Raw genomic sequence first — 26,279 nt, 5'->3', positions numbered from 1 at the left:
AAGCCTTGCTGAGGCCTGGCAGGAAACGCCACACACCAGAAGCGCTAACCCACAAGAGGCTCTGCCAGGTTTATTTTAAACTCGGCTGCCACGTGAGCAGCCTGCGAAGTGCTTGCCAGGCCACCCCTCCCATGCACATGCTGGGGCGCTCAAGTGGGCAGCAGGGTGGAACTTTCCCAGACATTAGCTCGTCGCTTCCAAAATGGGCCCGGGGGAGTGGAGAGAGAGTTTAGTTTTTCTCATCACTTTGAGGAAGCCACAACCGTACGCGTGACGGGTGGGGCTGGTTCATGGAGCCACGTGAAATCTTGGCTCGTTTGGCTAAGGACGTAAGAGACAAAAGCTGAGATGCAAAGGGGTCAGGGAATTTACAAGGAGTTGGCTTGCTGCTGTGATTTAAAACTTTAAAAATAAAAATTACGCACAAGCTGGGATTTAACATCACTGTTTCTACAGTAAAGCTAGGCAGGAATCCCCATGTCCCCCCTCACATCCTTTAAGCATTACAGACCAGGAATCCAAGCGACTCGGCGTTTGTATGGAGACAGGGAGAGTCAATACGTTGGGGTGGGTGCGAATCAGGCCTTAGCCCCGCTGTTTGAGATCACACCTGTGCCTTTAGTTCGGTCTGCACTGGAAGCCAAAGCCCTTACAGCAGCAAGTTTCAGATTTCCTGCATCCCCCATCACCCCACACTGAAGCCCAGCACAAAGTCTAGGCACTATCTCAACACCTTGTGTTGGCTCTGGGGCTACAGTGCAGCTGCACCCAGCTTTACTAATGTCATTCTTCTGTTACCTGGTGGAGACCTTCCTGAATCTGGGGCCTGCTGAGCTCAGACGGGTTTGCACCTGCCACCTGGGCCAATGCATGTACAAAAGGGAGTGGAGTTACCACCACAGCTTGCAATCTGTGCAGGTGCACCTAGCCGGATCCTGTGCAAATTCCCCTTAAAGTAATGGCCCAGGGCCCCACTATCCTTGCCTGGAATTCCCTTCCTTGGGCGCCCGGACCATCCCAGAAATAGGAGGAGGGGAGTCCTGTGTGGAGCTTGGCAAGTATGTTGGAACCTTTTATGGTCTCTGCCTGCCTCCCTGCAGACTTGCAAGGAATTCACAGGCTTGACACTGCAGAATCTGCTACACCTCCCTAGACCATAAAGCGCCCTGGATCACTGCAGAAATAAAGGACAGCCTGAAGGTTCATGCAATTGTTTGCACTGGGTGTGTGAAAGTGTATGTGAAGTGCTACCAGTTCCGAACAGCAGGGCCTTACCCCAGCAAGCTATTTCGCACCCCTGCAGCAGGGCTGTATTGGAAGTTTGCTCTGGGTGTGGCTACATCAGTGCAGTTTTCACAAAGAGTTTGTACATGTGCAGCCAAATTCTCCTGGTGTAAAGCCAGCAAAGTCAATGGACTTACATGGATTGAAGAACAAACTCTAGGAACCCGACCTGACAAGCCTCTTCCCTGGGTAGTGGATAGTTAAAGCTCAACGATGCTGGACACTGATCGCATCAGGAGTACTTTTGACCCAGAGGTTTATTTTTCTAGTGGTTACACATCACTGCATAGGAAACCAGGTGTCTCCTCTCCCCAGACATAGAAAAGTAAGTCACGAAGGGGTATAAATCTTTTAACACAAATGTACAGACAAAAGAAAACAAAGCAATCACACCACTCACAATACCCAACACCCTGCAATCAGCCTCAGTCCCATGAGTCTCCTGTACAACCCTGGCAGCCCCCACCTGATCAGTCAGGGCAGAGCACTGCTATGTTAAAGACAGGAAATTTACACCAAAGGGACATTTGGGAAACACCAAGCCCAATTTTCTGCTGCCTTGCACTTCATGGTCATTTACACCAGTGTAAACGCGGATTGGGTAGCATTTCCATGGTGTGGGCCAGATCGGTTTAAAGCTTGAGTCAATGGCATTGCTTCATACCTATGCTGGAAGATGCAGGATCAGAATCCAGCCCACTGCGTCATTTACCCTCCACAGAGGATTTTATTCTTGTTGCATCCACGAGTGACTGATTTGATCATTTGTACAAATCGACATTGGAAATGTTTGGGTCATAAATATACACTAAAGATAACCCTGGAAGCCCTCCCCACACACTACATAAAAATCGCTTAACATATTTGGAAATAGCATTATTAAAATACAAAATCTGTTAAATAATTAAAAAACACCATCACATACACACCTGGCATCAGATGCAATAGAAGAGTTAATGTTCCCAAAGATTCAGAACTCAAATTGGTGCAGGAGGCACAGCCTGATCTCGCCTCACCTTTCACAGGACACCATCCTCCCTCTGACTCCAATGCAGTCACTCCTGATTGAAGCTGGAGCAAGCAGAGCACTGGGCCCTTACGCAGGCACAAAGCTACAGCTGGTCTTGCTCTTTGGCGGCAAATTCGGTTTAAGTGCTTTTCCCGCATTGCTGCTGAATCCCAGTGTGGGCATCTGAGTGCTTCTAGTTTCTTGCTATTAAGTTCGATCAGGGGTCCCCAATCCGATGCCCACGGGCACCATGCATCCTGGCCAGCAAGCATCCGCCAAAATGCCGCCAAAGCGACACCTCTGGATGACGCCGCTTGCCGCCAAAACGCAACGTTATCCAGAGGCACTGCTGCCGAATTTCAGCAGCATTTCGGCAGATGCTTGACCGCTGCCATGGTCCTTCATCTGACGCCTGTCAGACGAAAAGGTTGGGGACCACTGAGTTAGATTCAATACTTAGGGAGTACCAGAGAGGCCCAACACAGAACTAGCTGCCCAGGATGATCACAGAACAGGGGATTGAAGCATTTCTCCCAGGTGGTTTTAGTACATGGCTATTCAGAGAGACTGCAGGATTCTCCATTTCGCAGCCTGTTTTTCCATCAGGCCAATTCCCACTAGTTATTACCCATTAGATACACCCATGGAACAGCCCTGAAGTCAGGTTCCTACTGTTTCAATGCAATTACACTGATGGAGAATCGGCCCCAGAATTCCACTGGTCATAGAGAACACCAAAAGCCCATGACAAGCTCCCCGGACAGCGTTTTTACCACTCGCCCACTGGTGCAAAGACGGGTCAGTATTTGTGGAAGGGGGTCAGATACTACAGTGATGGGCACCAGCGTCAAATCCTAAAACAGAGGTGGGGAAACTGAGGCACCAAGACGTTAAAGCCCTAATTCAGCTCTAAATTTACCCTGACGCAAATTTGGATTGACCTCACTGAAGTCAATGGAGCTAAACTGGGTTTTCACACCTGTAATTAAAAGGAGACTCAGGCCCAGAGCCTACCCCAGGAACAAAACCAAGGTGGCCCTGACCTCCAGACTCTGCTGCCTCCCTGATCTCAGCAGTGTGATGCAGAGGGAGGAAGCAGAGCCAATCCTAAGGCTGCAGAGCATCCCCACCTCCCCTATGGGGAGGAGAAGGAGGCTGGTTTAGGCTAACCAAGGCCCCCTGGAGCTAGCAATATTGCAGCCTAGCAGGACCACCGCTGTCCAGAGGTTTGATGCTTCGCTACCCTCTGATCTAGGTGCCTCATGGGTTTTGCTTTCAATCAGGTCACAAATCCTGCACAGCAGCATTGCCTCAGGCAGAAGTTGGTATTTCCACCTTGTGCCACGAAAGGCACCCTAGGTGTGACCTTAAAGGAGTTAAGGGAACAGTTTCTGACCTTAAGAGCAGATAAAATAAGAGCTGGCTCCAGCTGAGTCTAAGCCATTCTGTCCACCCTCAAATGATTTTATCCGTTTCCTAAATCCCCAACTCTGAATACGACGATAGCAATCAAACTCTTTTCTCACCACCATCGCAGGGCCAGGGCTTGGAAAGGCACTGTGAGCATCTGGTGCCGACCTCTACTTCTTTCAGTCTTGCAGATAATTCACTTTCCAAGTCACATCACTCTGATTACCATCTTGCTTCTCCATTTGAGCCCTGCCTGTCTCCCCACAACTCCCCCATACTGATCACTTCACAAAACAAGTTACTGCCCAGAAGAGGGGGGGCTTTTAAACGAGGGTCACGAACAGACTGGATGTCCGGGTGCAGCAGGGTAGCCATGACAGAGCGGCTATATTGCAATCACTCAGCGAGGCCCGTGCACATCTCAATACACTGGTTTGTTTTGCTGGTGGTGCCCATCCACCCGCTTCACATTCGTAGCCTGTTCCTGCCATTGTGGGGTCTGAGCCGCTCCCAGCAAGGTCGCTAGCCCCTCTCCCTCGCTCTCCGCTTAAATCGATGCCAATGACGTTAACAGCCAGGATGCCAATGACGCTGACAGCCAAGCTTATTCACGGCTAGAGTCAGAGGCGAGTGCTTTAGGGGACGCCAGGGCTCTATAGTGCTGGGGTGTCGCTCTAGCTGTTGGAGACTATGGCTGCTGACGTCGGGCAGGGGGGAGTGAGTTGGCAATCGGCAGGGGACGGTTCTAAGATCTGCCACGGCAGAGCCGAGGGGATCTGGAAGATTCGTCACTGGGAGCTGGAAATTCCCCACCTGCCTCCCATCCAAGCCCAAGTGAGTGTGGAGCCGGCTTGACGGGGAGCTGGATATTTGCCTTTGGTTCCGGCCTTGACGAGTGGAAGAGATGGGATTTGAAAAGGCACTGGGACCCCTCTGTCTAGCAGAGCTTTTTTCAGCACTGAATTTGGCAAATCCTGGAGCTCTTCCCCAGTCCCCGAGGCCTTTCTTTTTAGCCCCCTCACCCCACCCCCGGAGCATTCCCGCTCTTGGCCATGATTTAAATAACACATGTAAGATTAAAAGGACAAACCACATCCCTTGCTAAGGCAGCAATCCACGCTGCACCCAAGGGCCATTTGGCTCCAGGAGTCCCTAGAAAACTGAACTGGGCAGAAATGAAGACTCAGTCAAGCACGACCTTCCCCCGAGTCAGCTTCAGATTGCATTTGATTTGTTTAACCTTTCAAGAGACTGAAGACACAACAGCTTGTTGACACACACATCCACACTCAGAACAGCTTTTGGGGGGGCTTGATTCAACACTCACACCTCTCGTAGCAATTGATAGATGCTCGACAGCGTCCTGGTTTTCACCTCAAGGCAGTGCAGGTGCCACTGCAGATGCTGAAAGATGATCCCACCAATCAGGTCAGAGGATAGTCGCCATTTGAAACACGCAGACTTGGACAGCTTCGACCCGACCCTTCCATGGTACCTGAAATATCCAGCCTGGCTTCCATCTCCAGTGCAACCACCCGTTCATGGAGGAGCTGGGTCAACCTCAGAGCTACAAATCCTACTCCCTGGCAGAAGTTTCACAGCATGGAGATGGCAATGAGCCCGGGGATTCGGAAGCCCTTGAGTGCCACACGGTTCTGTTATTACGGGAGGTATGTGCGGTTATGGGAGGTATGCGCATGTGTTACTCTGTTCCATGGCTTCCTGGCCAAGGAGTAGATGGATCTCCAACCGAGTCCAAAGAAACTGGCTCAGCAGAACGGTTCTCACCTTGGGAACCAGCCCAGCCTTGCGGCAAGATGTGTCAAGTTTCTCTTCAATGCATGTGGCAGTCGCCCTGTGGCCCCCCCTACACCCTGCCCCAGCTTCCCCGGGCCCGTTTAGAAGTTCTTGAGGCGGCTGTATAGCTCCCGCTTGCTCTTCTCTCCTGCCCATGTGCGGCTCTTCTGGCGGAACTTCCGCAGGTCCTCCTTGAAGTCCTCGTGATGCATGGGACGGTAGTCCCGAGGCTCGCAGTGTGCCTGGGGACAGACGCACAGGGCTCGTGTTAACAGAATGGCCAACCGCCTGCAGGGTGACCCCAAGCAGGGGCCGAGCCCCTTCCCACCCACAACTTTGCTACAGTCAAGAGCCCCTTAGAACAGCCATTGGTTTACCTGCTCAGAGCAGCCACACATACAGCAGTGGCTAAAACCTGTGACAATGCCAGGAGGCCGGATATCTCCAAGCCCCTTTCTCGACCGCCACGAAGCCCAAGGCACTGCAGCCAGACTGCTCTTGGCCCCGTCCTCGGTCCCCTTCATAGGCTTATCAACTAGCCTCAGAGACCCTGGCTCCTTTGCTGGCTTCCTGCAGCTGCCTGGAAAGCACCCTCTTTGGTTTTCAAACTCGCCATGGACTCGGTCACCACCAGCCCCGCTCACGAGGCCTCTCCTTCAACCACGACCTCACACCCCATAATGCCCCAGTTCCCAGGGTGGGGAAACGCAGTGGCTCTTGTGACTCAAGCTGCCCCAGTCTCTGTACAGTGAGTCACCTCCCTTCTCTAAGCCTCACTTTGAGACCCATCCTGCTCTCCTGGTCCCCTTATGCCGCTGTTACGCGGTGCTCAACCGCAAGCTCTGCATGGGCTCAATGTCTGGAGGTTTTAAACAGATCCTGGAACCTCTTGCTTCCAGGATACCGGCTGTCCCCATTCCAGAGGGTGAATGCGCCGGTGCACAGAAGATATTTTGGTGCATGCTATCGCCACCTGGCATCTGCTAACCTCAGAGAAGGTAGCACAAGCCTTAGTTACACACACTCGGCTATGCTTCCTGTACCACCAGTGGATGCACCCCGCAGACGAGGGCAGTGCTTCTGGGACGGACAGACAGGCTTCACTGACGGGGAAACTCTGCCATGACTTACTTGGTACTGTGGGAAGAATTCTTTGTACCCTCCTTTCAAGATGTACAGTTCAGGATAGTGCAGGTTGGGGTACTCGTTGCATGCCCGATCTTTTTCCCTGACAAACCGGCACCTTCAAGACACAGAAGCATGAGGTTAAAGATCATCTGACTTGGTTTAATTTTGCACACACAAGGGTCTGCGTTGAATGCCATTGTGCCATGGAATGACTAGGCCAGATCCTTAGCTAGCTGCTCTGAAGTCAGAGCTGGGCCAGTGTACATTGGACTGAGGATCTGGCCCACAGCTTTCTATAACACCTATGACCCAAACACACTTGGGCTGTGAAATGCAGCCACCCCTGGGGTGGAATGTGACAGCAGCACTACACAATTCTTTCAGATCTTCCCTCATTCAGCTACAGACTTCAATGGCATCGCTCCTGGTCTATGCTGGTTTGAGAAGGGTCAGGCCTAGTGTCTGGAAGAGAGGATTTAGCCTGACATGGAAGCTGCAGGGAGAATGGTAGAGATGGGATTCACCCAAGCCAGGAGCAGTCGAGAGCTCCGATTCTTTCTGTTCTCTCCCAACAAGACAGGCAAGACCACAGAGCTGTAGTGCTTACAGGACCACAAGCCAATGGACAGAGTCCTCCGGAAGCCTAGATCCAGCAGGCCGGGGTGGCCAGCCTGCGGCTCCAGACCCACATGCAGCTCTTCAGAAGTTCATATACGGCTCCTTGTATAGGCACCAACTCCGGGGCTGGAGCTACAGGCGCCAAATTTCCAATGGGCCGGGGGGGTGCTCACTGCTCAGCCCCTGGCTCTGCCACAGGCCCTGCCCCCCTCCACCCCTTCCCAAGCCTGCCATGCCATCGCTCCTCCCCCCCACCCCTCCAGCCTCCTGCACACCACAAAACAGCTGATTGGGAGGTGCGGAGAGGGAGCGGGAGGTACTGATCAGCAGCATGTGCTGGGAGCGACGGGGGGTGGGAGGTGCAGGGGCTGCTGACACATTACTGTGGCTCTTTGGCAATGTACATTGGTAAATTCTGGCTCCTTCTCAGGCTGGCCACCCCTTGCCGTAGGCGATTCTCTATCATTTAGTCTTGTAGGTCCATCTGTCAACACACAAGTTTCTTGGGGCCCCAATGGCTCAGGGGATTAGCCGCTTTGTTCCCATCCCAGCACCTTGGGATCTGTAATTTGGTGGGGTGGCATCACTAGGTCCGGGATCGTTCAAACAATTCATGACTGGTACAGTCAAACCGGGTCCTTAAACAACCCCCCGCAGCCACATCGTTTCAAGCTCTTTTAAGTACACCAGTGTCGAAACAGAGCCCCCATGCTCTCTGGCCAGTAGACAACGGTGTTGGGAGGACGTGTTGCACCCACGCAGCTTGTGGCCCACTTACATTCTGGGACCCCTCTCCGAAGAAAATTCACAGTGGAATATCACGATCACCCTCTTCTGCACGTCCAAGGGGACGATGGGGTTCTTAAGCAGGAAGTCCTCTATGTCCTGCTCCAGTGGCAGGTTCACAGCCCCCTGGAGGAAAGGACATTTCCCTGTCAGAGGGAGCAGGAAAGACCCTCCCCTTTTTCACTAACCCAGAGAAGCAGCAGGAGGTGTAAAATCCTACAGGACCACAGAAATCTAAGAAAACGAGACCCAATTCCCTGCGCCACTGCGCATCACTCAGCCTGTGCAATGGGTGAACAATGCTACACAACTGACATTTCCCCATCCCCACTCTTTGCCAAGGGCAGTGTTCACATCCACCACTGTTATCTGCCCCTGGGGTCTCTGTCCAGTGCCCACAAACCCATTAAGCACCTGTACCCCCAATCAAGTGAAGGGAATTTGCAGGAGCTCAGCCTCGTGAAGAGTATCAGCCCACTTGTTTGGGTGCCTAGAGTTTGGCACTTGTGTTTCAGCGTTTCTGCTTGAAAGACTGACCCTGGATCACGGAGGAGAGCGGAACTGCCAAGCACTGGCTCCTGTCTCACAGCACTAGGTCATTCTGCCTTTCAAGGTTAAACAGAGAAACAAGGCAGCAGTTCTGACCTTGATGTGACCCCCTTCATATTCGTAGGGATACCGGCAGTCCACGATCACACAGTTCTCAATGAGGCTGTTGAACTGGCCGTTCAGCACGGCCACCATCTGCAGTGGAGAGAAGAAAAGTGCGCGGTCACTTGATGCGGGACTGTGCCGTTCCACCAGCGGAAACAAGCCCCCGTTCCTCCAGGGCCTGGCCCTATGGCCACTGCTCAGGCTAAACAGCTGGAGTTCTGACTCTGGGCTGCAGAATCAGGCCTAAACCCGTGATGGTCACAGGGAGGACTGCAGGGTGTCACGGTGAAGTCACAGAGCAGATTTAGTACCAGTCCTGGGTATAATGGCTGCTCACTGCAAATGGGGGGGCATCAGCCAGCCACAGCAGCACTCTCCGCCCCAGCGCTGTTACGCTAATCCCAGCTGGTTTAGGAGGGGATGGAGGGGCCGGAAAGCAGGACACAGTGGACAGAGCTTGCCGTCCATCTGTCCCACGCCTGAGGGGCTCCCCTCCACACTGGGGAGGGGACCCACTCTGAGCCTTCCTGCAGGAAGCAAGTCAGACAAAACAAGAAATCAGCGTCTGGAACTTTTTACTGCACTGTGATAAACCTGCAGCCCCAGTCCTGATCAGTTGCCTCCTTACCATGTCTGGGGAGATGTATTTCAAGTCCTGATGTCTCCCTTCCACAGTCTGTAGAAGATACGCCTACAACAAAGGGGCAGTTAGCGACCCAAGTTAACCTCTTTCCTCGTGCGATTTATCCAGAGCTGGGGTGATGGGTTTTAGAGTATTTCCCAGCATTCTGAACGGTACCTTAGATCAGAACTTTATAAAGGGGCACTATCAATTCAAGTTTACATTTTTGGAAGAGTTTTATTAAAACTCATTAAGACCAAAAGAATCATCCCTTTACCACTCTGAGGCAGACAGTTGTTTCAAACCAAACGTTTATCTGTGGGTTTGAAATCTCAAAGTGGGACCAATTCTGCCCTCTCTCCTGTTGTAATTGTACAACTGGGGTGGAGCTGGCACCATTTTGATCTGGCAGCTTTTATAAAGTTGGCCTGGGTGTAAAGGAAGGGGCAAGATGGGAGAATCCACTGCCCCTGTCTTATCTGTAAAATGCCAGGCACGATTCACAAACAGGCATTTCTTTCCATTTGGACAATGACATTAGACTGGTCTGTCTTACGTCAGTGTTTAGTCCATTTCACGGCCCATGCAAGGGCAGGCGCTACTGAGTTTCCAACACAGCCCAGGGAAGGTTTCAATAACTTTTGAGGGCAAGCTTTGATTTAGTACAATGGGGTTTTTCTTATCTCTTTCCCTCCCCCGCCCCCAATACCTTTGAGAAATCCCCAATGAGTTCTAGGTGATCATTATCCAAGATGTTCTCAATCTCATCATGGCAGAAGGATCTGGAGCGCAACAGCCTTGATTTCTAGGAGGAAACCGAGACCGGATATCAAATCAATATTGAGAGCCTTCTACAAGAACTCAGCTAACAGTTCTGGGCGGAGGAACCCCGTGGTGGAGGGTCTGGCCTGGGCTAGGCAGGAGGTCAGACAGGACGATCAGAATGCTCCCACAGATTGCAAAGCCAGAAGGGACCATTGTGACCATCTAATCTGACCTCCTGCCTAGCCCAGGCCAGAGACCTGCCCCATGGTAATCCCTAGAGCCGAGTTGTTAGAAAAACAACCCATCTTGATTCAAAAACTGTCAGGGATGGAAAATCCCCCACGACCCTGGGTAAACTGTTCCACCTGGCCCTAAAGATTGGGTTGAACAGACACAACGGTCACAGATATTTATGCTCCCAGCACAGATACTTGGATCACCACCAATCCTGCCAGATTTTGCAGCTATATGGTTAATGCAGTTTGCTCCATCCTGGTTTTAATCACATGGGCGTGCCAGAATCTAAAGAGGCAAGAAGCCTGAAGCCTTCAACTCATGTGATCAGCCCCATAGAAGTCAGTGGGTCTGGATCACTCCCCTCCATTGCCTTGAATGTTGTGTAGTTCCTTAGATTCATGCACCACGAGCGAGAGACAGGGACAGCAGCAGGAGCACAGGGTTCCGATACAGGAGCATCTTACAGCTGCTTCGCAGGAACGCCAGGAAGGACACCTAGCAACCAAGTACCAGGCTCACGAGGGCTGCAACAGAGCTTGACAGCGACTCGTCTCGGCTGTAGCTCTTAGATCTCACCCACCCCGTCTTCCTGGCTGCTCTTTGTTGCTGTCTGCGAGCGACAGGCTGGAGCGCAGGTGGGCTATACGGAGGTTGGAGATTCCAGCTGGGTTACAGCAGAGAATCGCTTGCTCCTCCCAGGATGGCAGGAGGAGGGAAGAATGAAGAAAAACCAATTTGCAAGGTGCAAGGCATGGGGAAAATACCCCCCATTTAAGGGGGCAGCACCTTTCGATTTCTGAAGCGCTGGCGCCCATGTTCCAGTCCTGCGGGAGAAGGACGTACGACATGGCGGAGCTAGCCAAGAGGCTTCCCCCTACCACCCACTGATTTCCAGATGGCCGGCTGGGCCATTCCAGATGCCTACAGAACAGCCCTAGCTGCTGAAGGCTTTGGGGGGAAAGGAGGTCTCGAAGCATATCCCAGTGTGTCTGGTAGCCAGCCCTCCCTGGGCTGGTAGGTTCTGGAGCCAGGAAATGGAGAAAGAGAGATCTCCCTGGCCCCAAGTCCTTCTCCATATCACCTACCGGCTCCTCCGTCTTCTCCTCGATCGGGGTGCCAGCCACGCTCTTCCGCCTCTTGGTTTTGACCGGAGTGTCTTTGTCCTGCGGCCTGTCCAGACGCTTCAGGATGGGCCGGATCACACTGCTGGGCATGGAGGGGGACCTGAAGAGCTGGCGACATTTGCTGGGTCTCACCGACCTCTGCATGGATGAGAGTGAGCTGCGGTTAGAGCCTCATTCTGGCCTCTCGCTCACCCCTGGGAACGGAGCAGCCGTTTGCCGCGGCCCCGGAGGCGCAGGCCTTGTGTGCCCCATTTCACATTCACGGGGGTGGCAGTTTGACCCAAGCATGCCGAATTTGGCTTCGCGCTCGGTTTAGGAGATGCCAAAAGGCCACGGGCCTAATTCTGCTCCCAGCCACACCCCTGCAGGGGAGCGACTCCGATTTGGTGTCAGTGGGGCTCAGGGAGGAGAAGGAGGTGCAGAACCCAGCCCCCCATCGCTTGGCCCTTGCTCCATGCACACCAATTCACTTTACAGAAAGGCCTCCCACCGAGCCTGCCTCAGCGGTCGGGGGTGTGTGAGAGGGGTGGGGTCTCTTAACCCAGCTCTCAGCACAGGGTGTGAAAACATACCTCCTCCCCCCGCCCTCTCTGCAACCACAATAGTAGCCTGAGAAATCCCTTAGTCTGGGGGGGCCAACCTGAGCCTGAGAACGAGCCAGAATTTACCAATGTACATTGCCAAAGAGCCACAGTAACACTTCAACAGGCCCCCCATCTGCTACTCCCCTCCAGCCCCCCCATTCTGCGCCTCCCCTTCCCGCCCACTGCAATGTGCAGTACACAGGAGCAAGAACATGGCAGGCTCAGGAGAGGGAAGGGGTGGAGGGGACAGGGCCTGTGGCAAAGCCAGGGGTTGAGCAGTGAGCAACCCCCCGCCCACTGGAAAGTTGGCGCCTGTAGCTCCAGCCCTGGAGTTGGTACCTAGACAAGGAGCCACATGTGGCTCGGAGACACAGGCTGACCACCTCTGCCTTAGACTCCAACATGTCACTATGGTCAGTGTCTCGCACGCACAGACACCCTCCTGGTCACCCATTCCCATCTGGGCCAGGCTAGTAGTGACCTCAGGTCACGCCATCCAGTGGCTACAGTGGAGGGGGGTGGGGGGAGGAAGGTGCCAGGAGTCTCAATTCAGCTGCCTTTGGTGAGGTGTCCTCAGACTGACCCCAGCACGTCAGCAGAGAGCACCCGGGGGCCCCTTCAGAGCAAGGGGAGCACAGTCTCCAGGCTGGCTCGCCTGGCACCTTTCACCCCTGCCAGTTCGCTGGAAGGAGTGGCCCCAACCCTGCGCCAGGTTCTCACATACCAGATCAGCGCCTTCCTTTTTCACCAGTGGGGCAGTCAGCAAGTTCTCCATCCCCGGCGGCACATCCGCATCGTTCTGAGGAAGCGGCAGCGGGATCAGCGGGATCACAGAAAGAGAAAGCGAACGCATGAGGCAATGGGTTCCAACCAGCCCCATCCCATCCTCCCCTCTTGATGGGGAGAACAAGACAGGAGTTGGCAAATCACAAGCTACTGAGAGGCTGCAGGAGCCAGACAGACCCTGTGGTTCTCACAAGGGGCCAGAGGGTTTCCCTAAAACCTGCTCTCCGCAGATTGCTAGCTATATTTGCCCCATTAACATTCATTTGCGATTCAGGTCATCCAGACTGAGTGTGGTGGATCTTCAGACAGCCCCTGCCTGAGGGAGGCCAGGAAGGCGCGAAGGGCTGGGGTGATAGCGCATGAGCCAGGTGGATGGGGTTGTGCTCCATTTTGGAGCAGGATGGGAGCACAGGCTCAAGGTTAGCTCCCGAAGCCATTGCTCCCCAAGCTACAACCCAGCAGCCCGCAGGAGCAGCCGGGCTGCAGGAGGTTAGGGGGCCGCGAGGGAGGATCCGCGCACGCTGTACCTTCAGCTCCTCCTCGTCCAGGATCTCCATAAACCCATCGTCCTCTTCGTCGGTCACGAAGGAGGTGAGGGAGGAGCGGCGCAGGCACACTGGGCTCTCAGCTTCCACCCCCATGTTCTCCTTCTCGGGGGTGCCACACTGGGGAGCGCACAGCAAAGGGGGAGGAGTTAGAGCACGCCTGGGGACCGCAGACTGAGCAGGAGCTGTCTGGCCATGGGACCTGCCATGATGCTGGGCTCTGAGGGAGGCCTCCTCTGACAAAGGAGGTGTGCAACTGGGGACAAGCCACCAGGAAGTGCAAAGCCAGGGCACGAGACGCGGCCCCAAGTCTCGGCCACTGCAGCAATTAGGGATCCCAAAGCACAGAGCTAGCTTGCTGCCTGCCAGGTGCTGCCGGAGAAAGGGACAGATCCTGACCTGGTACCTCCTTCACCTCCCATCCCTGACAGTCACTATTAGACGTGGACTGTACCCTGCCCCAGAAACAGCTGCATTTCAGCCATGGGCAGTTCCTGTATTTACACATCTCCACCTGGGTCCATAAGGCAGCACGGGTGTTATGGAGATGATGGGGATTAATCCAAAGAGAAACCCTGCGTCAGGCAGGCTCCTGGGCGCTGGCATCACCACATTAACAGCAGGTGTTAAGTGCAGCTGGAATCACTGGTGAGGCCTCCCTACGGCCAGGCGCGCGCGCACACACACACACACACACACCCCACCCCCATCCCGCGCTCACCAGGAGGTCCGGGGCGGAGTTTGGTCTCTGTGCAAAAGGGTCTTTCTCGCTGTTCCCATCAAAGGGGTGAAGCTGGCAGTGATTGGTGGGCCTCAGCGGGATCTTAAATACAAACCCTGCCTGCAAAGGCAAAAGGCCTGAACATTACCCGACCGGGGATGCACTCCACAGGCATTTCGTCCAGCCCTTCTGGGCCACCCACTCTCAGAGTGCTCACCAGCAACACATCATCCAAGCAGGACGCAGCCCTGGCTTGAGTGGACATGACTCAGCCGCCAGCGCCGAAGGGCTTGTGCCACAGACACCGGCTCCCCGGGCCAGGGCACGACGGTTCGCAGAGGACAGAGGCTATATGAGCCCAGGGCTAAGCCCCACCTGCCTGAGACCAGCCCTTTTCTGGGCTCGTGAGATGGGAGGGTCAGGCTGATGAGAAAGGGGCTGCCACTGGAGGGGTGAAGCTAAAAGGCTTGGGATGAAACTGAGCAGAGAATTCAAGCTGAGTATCTGGGAACATCTCCAGAAGGCGAGACCCCTTCATGCTTCAGCAGGAACTAGATGGGACGTGGCTGTAAGGGACAAGCCCACCCAGCTCCTTCCTTCAGTGGTGGGGCTGGGACAGGTCTTGGAATCTGATCTCCCGTCACATCCTCCGTCCGTCCCTTCTCTGCCTCCCGACTCACATTCTCCTTGTTCTCTTTCCGGTGCAAGGATCGGTCGTGTGTCTCTGGGCTGCTGAACTCCTTGGCATTGGAAATGTTTTTCAGGGCAGGGCTGGTACCCAGGAGCCTCTCCTGGAAGAGAGGAGGGAGAGATCATCAAACCTGCTGCTGCACAGGCTCCTGCCACCACTCAGGGGCCACAGGGGCCTTCCCTAGGAGCTGAGACTGGATCACTCGATAATTGCCTTGTTCTCTTCGTTCCCTCTGGGGCACCTGGCACTGGCCACTGTCGGCAGACAGGACACTGGGCTAGATGGACCTTTGGTCTGACCCAATCTGGCCATTCTTATGATCTCTCCAGGGGCCACAGTTCTGACACGGGTTTGCCATCAGTGGGTCACCTATTTCCCCACTTCAGCGCAGCACCTGGGGGCTCTTTCTACCCCCACCCAAGCACATGACAGGGGACTGACCCACTGTGTGTGCTGGATGCTGCTCCCTTCAGAGCCCATCACGGACGCTTCTAGCCCAGAGACAGGAAAGGGGGGGTAGGGGAAGTAGCAATACGCTCACCCCTTAAGGGATGAGCTGCACACCACAAACCCTGAATCCCTCCCCTCTGTCATGGGCCAGTAGCCGTGGGCTCCCCCCAGGCCAGATCTCCTTGGCCAGCACAGCAGCCAGCCAGCACCAGTCACCCTGGGCAGCAGGTCAGAAGCTGTCGCCCTTGGGCTTCCCCGAAGCCAGCGCTTCCGGCTGTGCAGTCAGATCCGCAGAGAGGAGACGGGGACTCACCGGCAGGGAGTGGATCCTCCGGACGGGGAATCTTTTGCTAAAAAGACAAAGCAGGAAAAGGTGTTGGGTGGTGGTCAGCTATGTAGCACAGCATTCCTTCTGCAATCCTCTGCCAGAGGCTGTGTCCTGAATCCACCCTCCCCTTCCTGCTCAGGCCCCAAAAGCCACCAAGAGACCCTGCAAGAACTGACCAGTGCAGGCAACCCCCCAGCTAACCAGCGCTCACACGTGACCCTCCCAAAACTTACAGGGCAGGGGAAGCAAATTTCTGTGGCAGGTTGCTATACAGGAGGGGCAGGCTAGATTCTCGGATGCATGAATGAAGGCTGCTTCACACCATTCTGGCAGTGTGAGGGGCTCTCAGATCAGAACCGGGTTGCTGTCACACTCAATTTTTCTCTGAGGGGTGCAGTGGAAAGTGGCCTTAGAGTGAATAAGAACCGGGCTCCGGGCTGATGGCACTGCCTTTGTGAGCACAGCTCCGTTCCCCTGCCGCTCAGCGGTCTGGACACAGCATTAAGGTCTTTCCTTTCAGCGATCAACGCTCTGAACACGGCAAGGTGGGAGGAAAGCTCTCGAGAGGGCAAACAGCAGCTGCCCCCTGCCACGCAGGTGGGACAGCAATGGATGTGGGCTGTATGTTGGCGGCTGGACACTGCCAGAGGTTTGTTAGGGACCCGATCAACCCTGCCCCAAGTGGGAAATAAAATCCGAATGACCAGATCCGCACGGAGGAGCTGGGCTCTTCCCTTCCCCTGGATTCAGCATGCATGTAGGGGTGCAGCACAGGGAGGAGAGATTGCAGAGGATAAAAATCAGGCTTTACAAATTTTTAGCACGAGGAGGGAGGAAAAGAAAGGTCAGTGCACTTACCCTTTGACAACTCTTCCCGATTGCAGAACTGCTTTCTCAAAGCTGCAGGAGGAGAGGGAGGCACCACGTGTTACGTTCACGTTCACACAAGCAAAGGGCCTGCATCTGAGCCAATGTACAGTGGCCCTGGCTGCCCAGGGAGAGGTTAAAGAGAGGTTTTAACTCCCGGGCCCAATTCTGCCACCCTTCCTCACACTGAGCTGCTCACTCCACAAGCAGGAGCCCAGGGAGCAGCACCATACTCCACGCACCCAGTGATGAAGCCATCTGGCCCAACACGGCTTCACAGCTGGTAAAAGGAGAGGGGGACAGTGCAGGAGGGAGGGAGACAGCTCCAAAAAGCAACTGAGAAGCGATCTGGTCCATGGGTCTGAACTCCCATCACCCTGCATCCCTGCATCCCCTCTAACGCCTCCTGCCCCACAATCCAGCCAGGGAAGCTGCTTAACAAGGATGGTGATGGTTTCGAGTACAGGCCAGACACCTTGGTTCCCGTCCCAGCACTGCTTGAGGTCATAACAGCCCAGGTTGTTGAGTGGCTACTGGTTTCGGGCATCTCTGAATCTGGGCCTGCGGGATCCTGTGCAACCACTGACTTCAGATGGAGTTGGGGGGCAGGAAATCAGGCATCACAAAGGCCGTTTGCATATTTATACGGAAAAAAAAAAAACAGGCCTAAACTGTCATAAGTTGCACATCCTAAACACAGAAGCCCCCAGAATTTGAGGTCACTTTCCGCATGGTGCCTGTCAGCCTGCAGGATTGTAAAGCCCCAACATACAGACGAGGGCCCTGGCTGCATGTGAGGTTAAGCCGTGTCTGAGTACAGCTGATGACAGTCAGGTTTAAACCCTTGTGGGGGCAAGTCCTTGAAGGGACGCTGGCTCCCTGTGTGCACGAGACGTGTCGTGCCACTTGAGTTACGGAGCACAGATTAATTCAACGCCCGCCGAACAACCGGGTGGGCTTGGAGAAAAACAATCCAAGAAGCCGCCGCGGCTGCTGCTGACCTAGTTCTGAATCATATGAAGTTAAATCAAAGCTTGGCTGGGTGGGGCGCGGGCACGGGGCTCTCTGAAGCCAGCCGGGGACAAAGCTCTCCCAGAAAGGAAGCCAATAAAAGCGCCTTTTGTGAGCCAGGCTGCAGAGCAAGGCTCGGGTAGCGGGGGCATTTCTATAGCAACTGGCCTGAAGCGGCTGCTTTCCACCTGTATGTAAATGGAGGCCCTGGTGGGAGGGGGGTGTCTGTCAGATCAAGGCCCCAGGCCTGACCTGAGCAGCTGGTCGGGAGGGGTGAAGTGTGGCGGCACAATGGGAGAGGGCTGCGACTCAGCACATGCCAGTGTGCCCAGCCCCAATTCATTCAGGACAAGAGGAGTGGGGGGGCTGCAACCTTTGGACTCTCTCCCTTGTGGAATTCAATCTTCCAGCCTGCCTAGCAACCCCTGGATCACCTGGTAACCCAGGGGCTCCCACTAGCCAGCTTAGGGAGTGCAGGCATGTGGCAGAGCCGCCCCAGGAACCATCTGTTCACCTCCCCACCGAAGTTACACATTCTGCAGCACATCTGTGGTGGGGGGGACTCCTCCCAAACCGTCAGAGCAGGTGCGAGGGGGAAAGGATAAGTGAGCGATCGCGGGAGGAGAGCAGTTGCTCGGCCAGATGCAGCAGCCTCTTTTTTAAATGTAAGATGTCAATCAAAATAGACAATAGAGGTTCCAAGGGCCCAGGAGGGTCCCCGATCACCAGCTCGCGTGCAGCGTGTGCAGCTGTTGACGTCAGTGCAAAGCAGTTTCAGAGTGAAACACTTGGTCCTTGTTTTAATCAGGACTAAACCCCCTTCCCCAGATCTAACACCTGCACGCAGCATCTCACGCTCACTGCCAGGTCTCCAGCTGTCGGACCATGGGTACTGTGCTATAGAATTGATTGTTTTGGCTATATATAGTGTATGTTTTACAGTAAAAATTAAGGTATTAAAATAAATAAATAGAATAGTAAATACTAGTATTAGCCCTTTTTATGCCTTGTAAGTAATAAATAGGATTTTGTCTGTGTATGTTAATTAAATTAGACAAATTTCAGAGGCCCAGGCACCAGGGTGGAAACGGACAGTTACAAAATTTAGTAAGGCCTAATTTATGATGCCTTTTTTGTTTAACATAAAACATTGCTATTTGTTACCTTCTGAAGGTCTCTGCAAAGAATGGTTTGTGGGAATAGGAAATGTACGCATCAGGGAAAAATACGGGGTAAAGGCCATTTCTGAAGCCAGATGACCAAAAAAATGTAAATAAATAAAAAAATAAAAAACCTGAAAAGACTCAAAAAAGGCCAACACACATGTGTAGCTGAGGAGGGGCAGACTGACAACCTTTAAATGAAAGCTACCACCCTTAACACACAAAATAATTAAATCAAAACCAAACAAAACAACCCTCTCAAAAATAGTTTAAGCCACCAAAAAATAACACCAATTAAAAAATAACCAATCACAAAGTAACACAGCAAAATCCATAAACTGCGCACACACACACACACACACACACCACACACCACAACCTATAAAAACAAAATGCTTTGCCATAAAACTTTGTGTTTGTCTTGCCACTACTCCAAAAGCATCCAATCGCAACCAACAAAGCCCGGCTCCCCTCTACAACCAATCTGGCGGGCCACTAAATGAATCCAAACTTCAAACTAATAACTATGAATATCAACTAGCAAAACTTTGTGCATAATGTATGTATACATGTATAGAACTAAAAAACATAGGCTAATTGCTATATTCTCAATAAATGTGGCATGTTGCCTTTTCCCCTATATATAAAAAAAAAATCTCCTGTGCTCTGTTTAAGCATAACACAGTGGCCCTGTTCAGAACAGCCCCCACCCACAACAGGAATCCTGAGCCATTCAAGAGGAGGGACTTTCAAGAGCAAATGCAGAACTACCACCCAGAAGACAATTGTTAACAGGAACTCAGGCAGCCACAGGCAGCAGCAAACTGCAGTGTGTGAGAGAGCAGACCACAGTGACCACCATGCCGCCTTCATCTGGCTGGAGCGGTGGGTTTAAGATCCCCTCCTCCTTTTACTGCCTTCACACCTGAACCCAATGGGGAGGAATTTTGGAGATGCTGTCCAGGACCCTGGATGTCACCAGGGAGAGCAGTTACTCCACATTCACACCCGTGTAACCAATCTGGCCCAGTGACAGTGCCATAAAACACCTAAGTGAGTGCTAGTGCTCCCTTTGATTTCCCACATGCAATCGATTCCGCCTCCGAGTTCTGTTTGAAGCAGAGCCCGACTCAGACTGTTGGGGAAGTTGCACAAGAGATGAACTTGGCCCGTGATCTTTCTACAGCTAGCTGGTTTCTGAACGCCAAGAAAGATTTCAGACTCTGATAGCCACAGCCCAGAGGGCCCAATTGCTCCATCCCTTCATCCCAGTATTAAGCTGATGTAACTCCAGTGAAGAAACAATCCAGCACAGAAATCTTTAAGCTCAGCTTGAAAACAAAAGCTTATGTCCAGAACGGAATAACTAACACCGATTTCCAGTCTCAAATCTCAAAGGGACTAAAGAACCCTCTGCCCATATCATTTATTGAAAGCCTGAGCTCCAGGTTCATCAGTGCCCAGGAGCCCCTTGGGTCTCCTCTACACTACAGACCAATATCAGTACATCTACATCACTCAGGGGTGTGAAAAAATCCACCCCCCTGAGCAATGGAGTTGCACCGACCTAACCCCCCCTTGTAGACAGCACTAAGTGGATCGGAGAGCTTCTCTCACCAACACAGTTCCCACCTCTCAAGGAGGCGGATTAACTACGCTTTTCCATCAGCGTAGAGTCTTCATTAAAGTGCTGTAGCCGCCCGATGTGGCGTTTTAAACCGCAGGTGACAGATGGCTTTGGAGAGATGCCGGTCGTCCCTTTAAGGACTTGTTGAGGCCTCATCTGTGCATGGATACCCTGGCCACCAGCTATCACCACTAAGAGAGTTTGCAGTAAGGCCTGGGGATGCAGCATCAGAAGTGAAGAGAACACCACCAGTTCTGTCTGCAGGTATGTCTACACTAGGAATGCTATCACAGTGGTGCAGCTGCACTGCGGTCGCATAGACACTTTCTTCAGCATCAGGAGGGTTCTTCCATCGCTGTGGTTAATCCACCTCTGAGAGGCAGTAGCTAGGTTGATGTCCACTCCTTCCTCCTCCCAGGCTTCTCCCCAAAATGGACTAAGCTCACATGTGGACAATCGTTGGAAAAGTAGATCCAATTTCAACTTCACTTTATACTGGATGACAGGAGTCCCTCACTACTGAAATGCAGCTACCTCTGGGGTGGAACACAGAAGCTGTTGAACAGCACCCAGCAACACTTCACTCCACAGTTTGAGACAGGAATTGATAGAGGGGGGGAATACAGGGAGGCAGAATGGAATGATTTCAAAACAGCGTTTGCAGAAAGTGTCCTGCCTTTAAAGACAACCCATAAACTCACCTCTGATTTGACAGCAGGCACCTCCAGCAGCATAGCACCCCCTAGTGATGCACTGATTTAGTGCTGCCTTCCAGAGACAAGCACCAGTCCTGAGTCACCACCACCACCTTGGGCAGCATCTAGGTTTACTTGGGGGTCTCCCATCCAAGAATTAACCTGACCAGTCCCTGCTTAGCAAAGCTTCCCAGGATCACAGCACAAGATACATGTACCCAAACTCCTATGTTAACCCTTAAAACTCCAGCTATAGTGTAGCTCCCTCTTTTCCTGGGGTTAAGTGGGAGCCAACAGGCCAAGTGACAAGGACAAGGAGACATTAACTTACACTTCTTCAAAGGGTTCTGGGTCCAGCTGTCCAGGTGAATCCAGCCCAACTCCTGTGCAAATGAAACACCCATGGGTAAGAACCTAGGAAAGCAGAGGTGGGGGCCCAGCAGTAGCGAGAGTGCAAAACCCCAGCTTCCTTCACATACATTTCACCTCTTGGGGAACGGCAGCAGGGTGAAGGCAGATACTGCCAGGTCTGCCAACTTCTCCACCAAGCTGCCCACAAGCCAAGATGGATTTAAAGTTCGTTCCGATTAGGGGAACCAAGCACACTAGCCCCTGCTGTTCCTTCCAAGGTTAAATTAAGCCTCCCCCGGTTAATTAGTCAAGTGTCATCTCCATTTTATAGACTGGGGAAGTGACCTGCCCACAGCAAGTCAGTGCCAAGCTGAGAAGAGAACGCAGGAGTCCTATCTCCCAGTCTCCATGGCTGCAGCCACAAGACACACTCCCTCCCAGAGACAGGAATTGAACCCAGAAGTCCGGATGCCCTGTGCTCTGCAGCAGTCACTGCTCTCCACATAGGGAATAAGAGTCTTGTTCCATACGGTTGCTTCTCTCTCTCTCTCACTTTCCCCAGTGTATAGAACGAAGGCTTCCTAGATTCCAACCTCTGCCTGCCCCAAACTCCCCCGTGGGCCAAGGGGGCTGGACTGCAGCTCCCCACAGAGCCCACAGTGCAGGAGGTGCTGGAGCTGCTGCCTTCTCCCAGAGGGATTGCTTTAATCACACACACCCCTCCACCACTTCAATGGTTTCCCTTATCTGGAGATGGCCAATAACTTAAAGGCAAGCCAGGCTCATTTCTCCCCGCCACACCGCTCCAGCTGCAGGCAGCATTCCAGATAGATGGCTTAAACGCAGCTGAGAGCAGATTTCAACCCAATCATTTTCAGTGATAATAGAGTAAACAAAACCCAGCCCAGAGGGCCATTAACTGTCCATCCCTATTCCATTCATTGAAATTCAATCAGGCAAGAATTGGATCCCTAGGCACCCTTTCCCCTCCACTCAGAGCATCCCTGGCTTCCCACACTGGCTGGAGACCTGCTCTGGACCTTAGGAAGCATTACGTAGGAAGGTGGTGGAATCTCCTTCCTTAGAGGTTTTTAAGGTCAGGCTTGACAGAGCCCTGGCTGGGATGATTCAGTTGGGAATTGGTCCTGCTTTGAACAAAGGGTTGGACTAGATGACCTCCTGAGGTCCCTTCCCACCCTGATATTCTAGGATTCTATGAAGCTCCCAACGGGAAATGAAGGCTCTCCCCATAGGAAGGTGAGAGGGCCAAATGAAAGAGTGTCTCTTTCACGGACGTTCCCCCCACAACGGGGACAGCAAAGGCCGAGCCTAGACACAGCCGGGATCTGTTTAAATGAGAAGGAATTTAGTTCACATGGACATGAGCTGTGGACCGCACGGCCCAGAGGCAGGCAATGTGTTTGCATGCTTCAACCCTGACCCGCAGCCCCCTGCGGTGCCAGTCCTGGGCCTCCCACACACACAGCTTGGCCTATGCCGCTTGCTCCTCATACCCAGTCTGCAGCACGGTACCTCTTCCACGCTATTCCAGGCCTTGACATGCTTTGCCTGAGAGGCCCAGCGCTGCAAACCGCATGGTGGGTAAGTGGTACAAAGACATGGGAGACCTCCCCCTACACTCTCCAAAAATCAATTGCACTTGGAGACCTGGCCATGCCTCAGCGTCCAGGGACAAAAGCCAAGGGAGTGGCCCCACCTCCATCCCCACTCCACGGCAGTGCTGACCTGAATCCAAAGACTCGGACCACCCGGAGTCCTGCGACGACTCAGACGAGACGGAGTCCTGTGACAGCGAAGACCATTCACTCCTGAAGCCGATCCCCAGCGTCTTCCTCTTTGGGGTGTCATATGGACTGGAGGGGGGGCAGAGAACACAGTTACTCAGAAGCCAGCAGGCAAGCCAAGCAAGAGGCATGGTGACCCACCTAGGAGGAGGGCCAGCGGTTTGGCAAGGCACCCTGGTTCAGGACTCCTGGGTTTCTCTTATGCTAACCCCGCCATGGACTCACTGGATCTTTGGCGAGTCTCTCACGCCTATGTTTTCTTAGGTGTCCACTGATTTTGGGTGCCCAACTTGAGACACCCAGTGCTTGGTTTTCAGGAGGTGCTGGAGGGAAAAAAAAAAAAAAAAAAAAAAACAGGCCCCACCTGCCCAACCCGAGACAGATTTAAGGCACCCAAATCAGCGGCAACCTTTGAAAATTTTGGCCACCAGCCCCAGCTCATTGGAAAAAATCGGCATAAGGCTATCGCCAGCCATCCTGGGATCGATCACTTACATCTGCGGAGCCCTGAGATCCGCAGAGGAAGGCGGTGGAGGAGGGGGAGCTAGCTTGAAAGAATTATTAGCTATGAGCCAGAGATAATGGTGTTTAGCTCCCTTCCTCCAGGGACCTCCCAGTGTTTTACAATCCCGAGGCAGGCCTCTTATCTCCACTTGCCGATATGGGAAGCCGAGGGGGCAGAGAGGAAGTGATTTGCTCCAAGTCAGAGATGGACTCTGTGGCACAGCATCCATCTCCAGAGGATTAAAACAACAGGGCAGATCCTCAGCTGCATAAACTGGATGCTAAAGACGTCCAGGGAGCTGAACGCTGCTTTATACCCCCTGAAGGGGCTAGTCCAACACCTTCCCAGCACCTGTCACCTGGAAATGCCTGACCTGGACCTGCCCTATTATAACTGCGTGAGCAGGGCACCGTACGCCTAGGCCCTTGTACACACGCTACCGAAGCCTCACAATAGCCATTAAAGAAGGTGGCTTTTCAGAAGCAGCTGAGGAGTGAATATGGTTGTTCAGTCGAACACCGCTGCCAGGGCTGGGTGAGCACCAGGAGTGAGTTAGACCCACTGTGTGGCTCTGGAAGAGGAGGAGTTCTCTGAGGGCTGAGGGAATGAAATGAGGAGGAGTGGGAACCTCAGGGGCTTGTGAAAATGCCTCCCAGCCCCTCATCACCACTGGCTTCTCTGCCTGAGGGGCTGGCACAAACGCAGGCTCTCTCTTGCACACGGCCATGTGCTTAGAGACAGCGGCTCGGGATGCACGAAAACACACACACGGCTTTCTCTTCCCTGAAAAGTACAGTCCTGCCAGGCTCGAAGGTAAGACAGCACCCCAGGGCACACACCCTGATCAACCCCCCCTCCCCCCCCCAAGAAACAACCCTCCCAAACTCCCAGCCATGCAGAACAGAATCATCTCACCACTCACATGCAACCATCACAGTCACAGTTCTGGGGGTCAGATCTATGGGGGAGATGCCACAAGAGTTAGGGTCAACTCCTGACCCAGCAAAGCCAAGGGGGGGATTACCCAGGGTATCATTAGGATCAGGATCTGGCCCACAGCGCAGTTATCCAGAAGCCAGTAAGCAATACTGTCAACGGCTTCAACAGGGCCAGGATTTCATCCCTTCATTCCCCGAACTCTCCCCCACCCCCTGGGAGGGGAAAAAAAATAATTCTGCTGCATGGAGCAGGATCTCTGACATCTGCCCGGCTGATCAATGGAGAAGGGTCAAAGGTTGCTCTCGGTTATATGGCTGCACGTCCCTACCAACTGCACACATGGAACCCAGCACAGAGAATTCAGTTCGCTCATTGATTTGGGGACGGAGCTTGCACGGTCTGCCAGTGAAACCAAGGGGAACTTTGCACCGATGCCTTTGGGGAGGGCAGGATCGGGCCCCTTAGCACCGCCCTGTGCAGTCAAGACTGCAGCTGATGGCAGCAGAATATTCTCCTTCCCCCAGGAGCCCACTTGGAAGGGAAGCAAAGCAGCACTGCTCGCAGAAAGCCTGCAGCTTCCTGTCTACAGTCATTCTGAGCTGGCTGCTCCCAGCCAGAGCCCACGTGAGCAGCGATTCTACAGCAAGGAACATAAGCAGCTCTGTTCCCCCTGCACTTGGGCCTTGAACCAAGACACGGAAATAACATTCATTACCCCGCATGTAACTTCCCCCGCTCTGGCCTCAAAGCCAGCTTGGAAAAAAATCTGTTCCCAAGGCCCAGACCCTGAAAGGTCCTGCCTCAATACAGGGTGCAAGGGGGATTTCACACTCCTCCTGAGCTGAGAAAAACCAGGGCCAAGGGTGCCTCACAGCAGGGCTGCGATGGTTGGTTAGTTCTCCCCAACAAGAGAATTGGGACACTGAGCAAGAGAAAAGAAGATTGGTTGGTTTTAAATGGTTTGCTCTGGAAATTCTCTCCAGCCTGGGGAATGCAGAGGGTCAGACTAGATGATCGCAATGGTCCCCCATGAATCGGGACATCACTAATGGGGCTCGATTGTGAGTGCACCCTGGCGTAAGACTGGACCTGTGCGTGCACTGGCAGAGCTGGCACTGCCATCCCCGGCTCGGCCCTCAGACACACCAGGGCAGCGTCACTTCTTCTGGAGCAGGGTCTGAATCAGGCCTGCGTCGTTAACTTCCCAGCCACGCTCTTCCCGGAAGAGCCGCATGGCGATTTGCCCTTCCCCCAGTGCAGGTAGGGCTGACAGCCCAGCCCTGTGCTCTGTTCTGGAACCCTTTTTGGGAGCGGGGAAGGGGAACACATGCACCAGGTAAGCCCCAGGGCCTGCCCAGCTGGGGCCAGGGCCAGTGGCTGCTCTTGGGGTGGAGGGAATATTTTGCAGTTTGGATTTTTGATCCTGCACCCGCTGCATGGGTTCTATGAAATACAAGAGACAACCCCAGCCTCTCACCCCCCCCCCCAATACATTATAGACCCCCCTATGCCACAGATCCAGCAGCCAGGTCATCGTCCTCCTCACACCAACATAGTCTGCATGTGATACACACACACAGTACACGGAATGCACTCACATCATACACACACACACACATTGACACAGAGTACATGCAATCCACCTCTTTGCCCCCACTGCATACAATGCACCCACATCACCCACGCAGAATGAATGCAACGCACCCCCCACATACAGTACATGCAACCCACCCTTACCCCCCACTACATTCAATGCACCCACAGAGTGCATGCAACG

The 26,279-nt window shown here is 53.4% G+C and overlaps 1 protein-coding gene across 1 annotated transcript; it reads right to left on the bottom strand.

Moving 5' to 3' along the window:
• Window positions 1-1,523: 1,523 nt before the first annotated feature.
• On the bottom strand, window positions 1,524-23,210 carry CDC25B (cell division cycle 25B). The gene is made up of 15 exons (XM_032789711.2): window positions 23,000-23,210; window positions 21,234-21,285; window positions 16,398-16,439; window positions 15,525-15,561; window positions 14,751-14,861; window positions 14,071-14,190; window positions 13,332-13,469; window positions 12,743-12,817; window positions 11,396-11,572; window positions 10,018-10,113; window positions 9,315-9,377; window positions 8,678-8,776; window positions 8,025-8,158; window positions 6,632-6,743; window positions 1,524-5,742 (listed from the first exon to the last, which is right to left on the bottom strand). The coding sequence occupies exons 1-15, from the start codon at window positions 23,187-23,189 to the stop codon at window positions 5,602-5,604; spliced, it is 1,587 nt and encodes a 528-aa protein (XP_032645602.2). The 5' UTR covers window positions 23,190-23,210; the 3' UTR covers window positions 1,524-5,601.
• Window positions 23,211-26,279: the final 3,069 nt, after the last annotated feature.

The sequence above is a fragment of the Chelonoidis abingdonii genome, chromosome 5 (genome assembly GCF_003597395.2).
Source record: "Chelonoidis abingdonii isolate Lonesome George chromosome 5, CheloAbing_2.0, whole genome shotgun sequence".
Taxonomy (NCBI): domain Eukaryota; kingdom Metazoa; phylum Chordata; order Testudines; family Testudinidae; genus Chelonoidis; species Chelonoidis abingdonii.
Note: the sequence above shows the minus strand (reverse complement) of the source record. Positions and strands in the feature narration are given on the sequence as shown.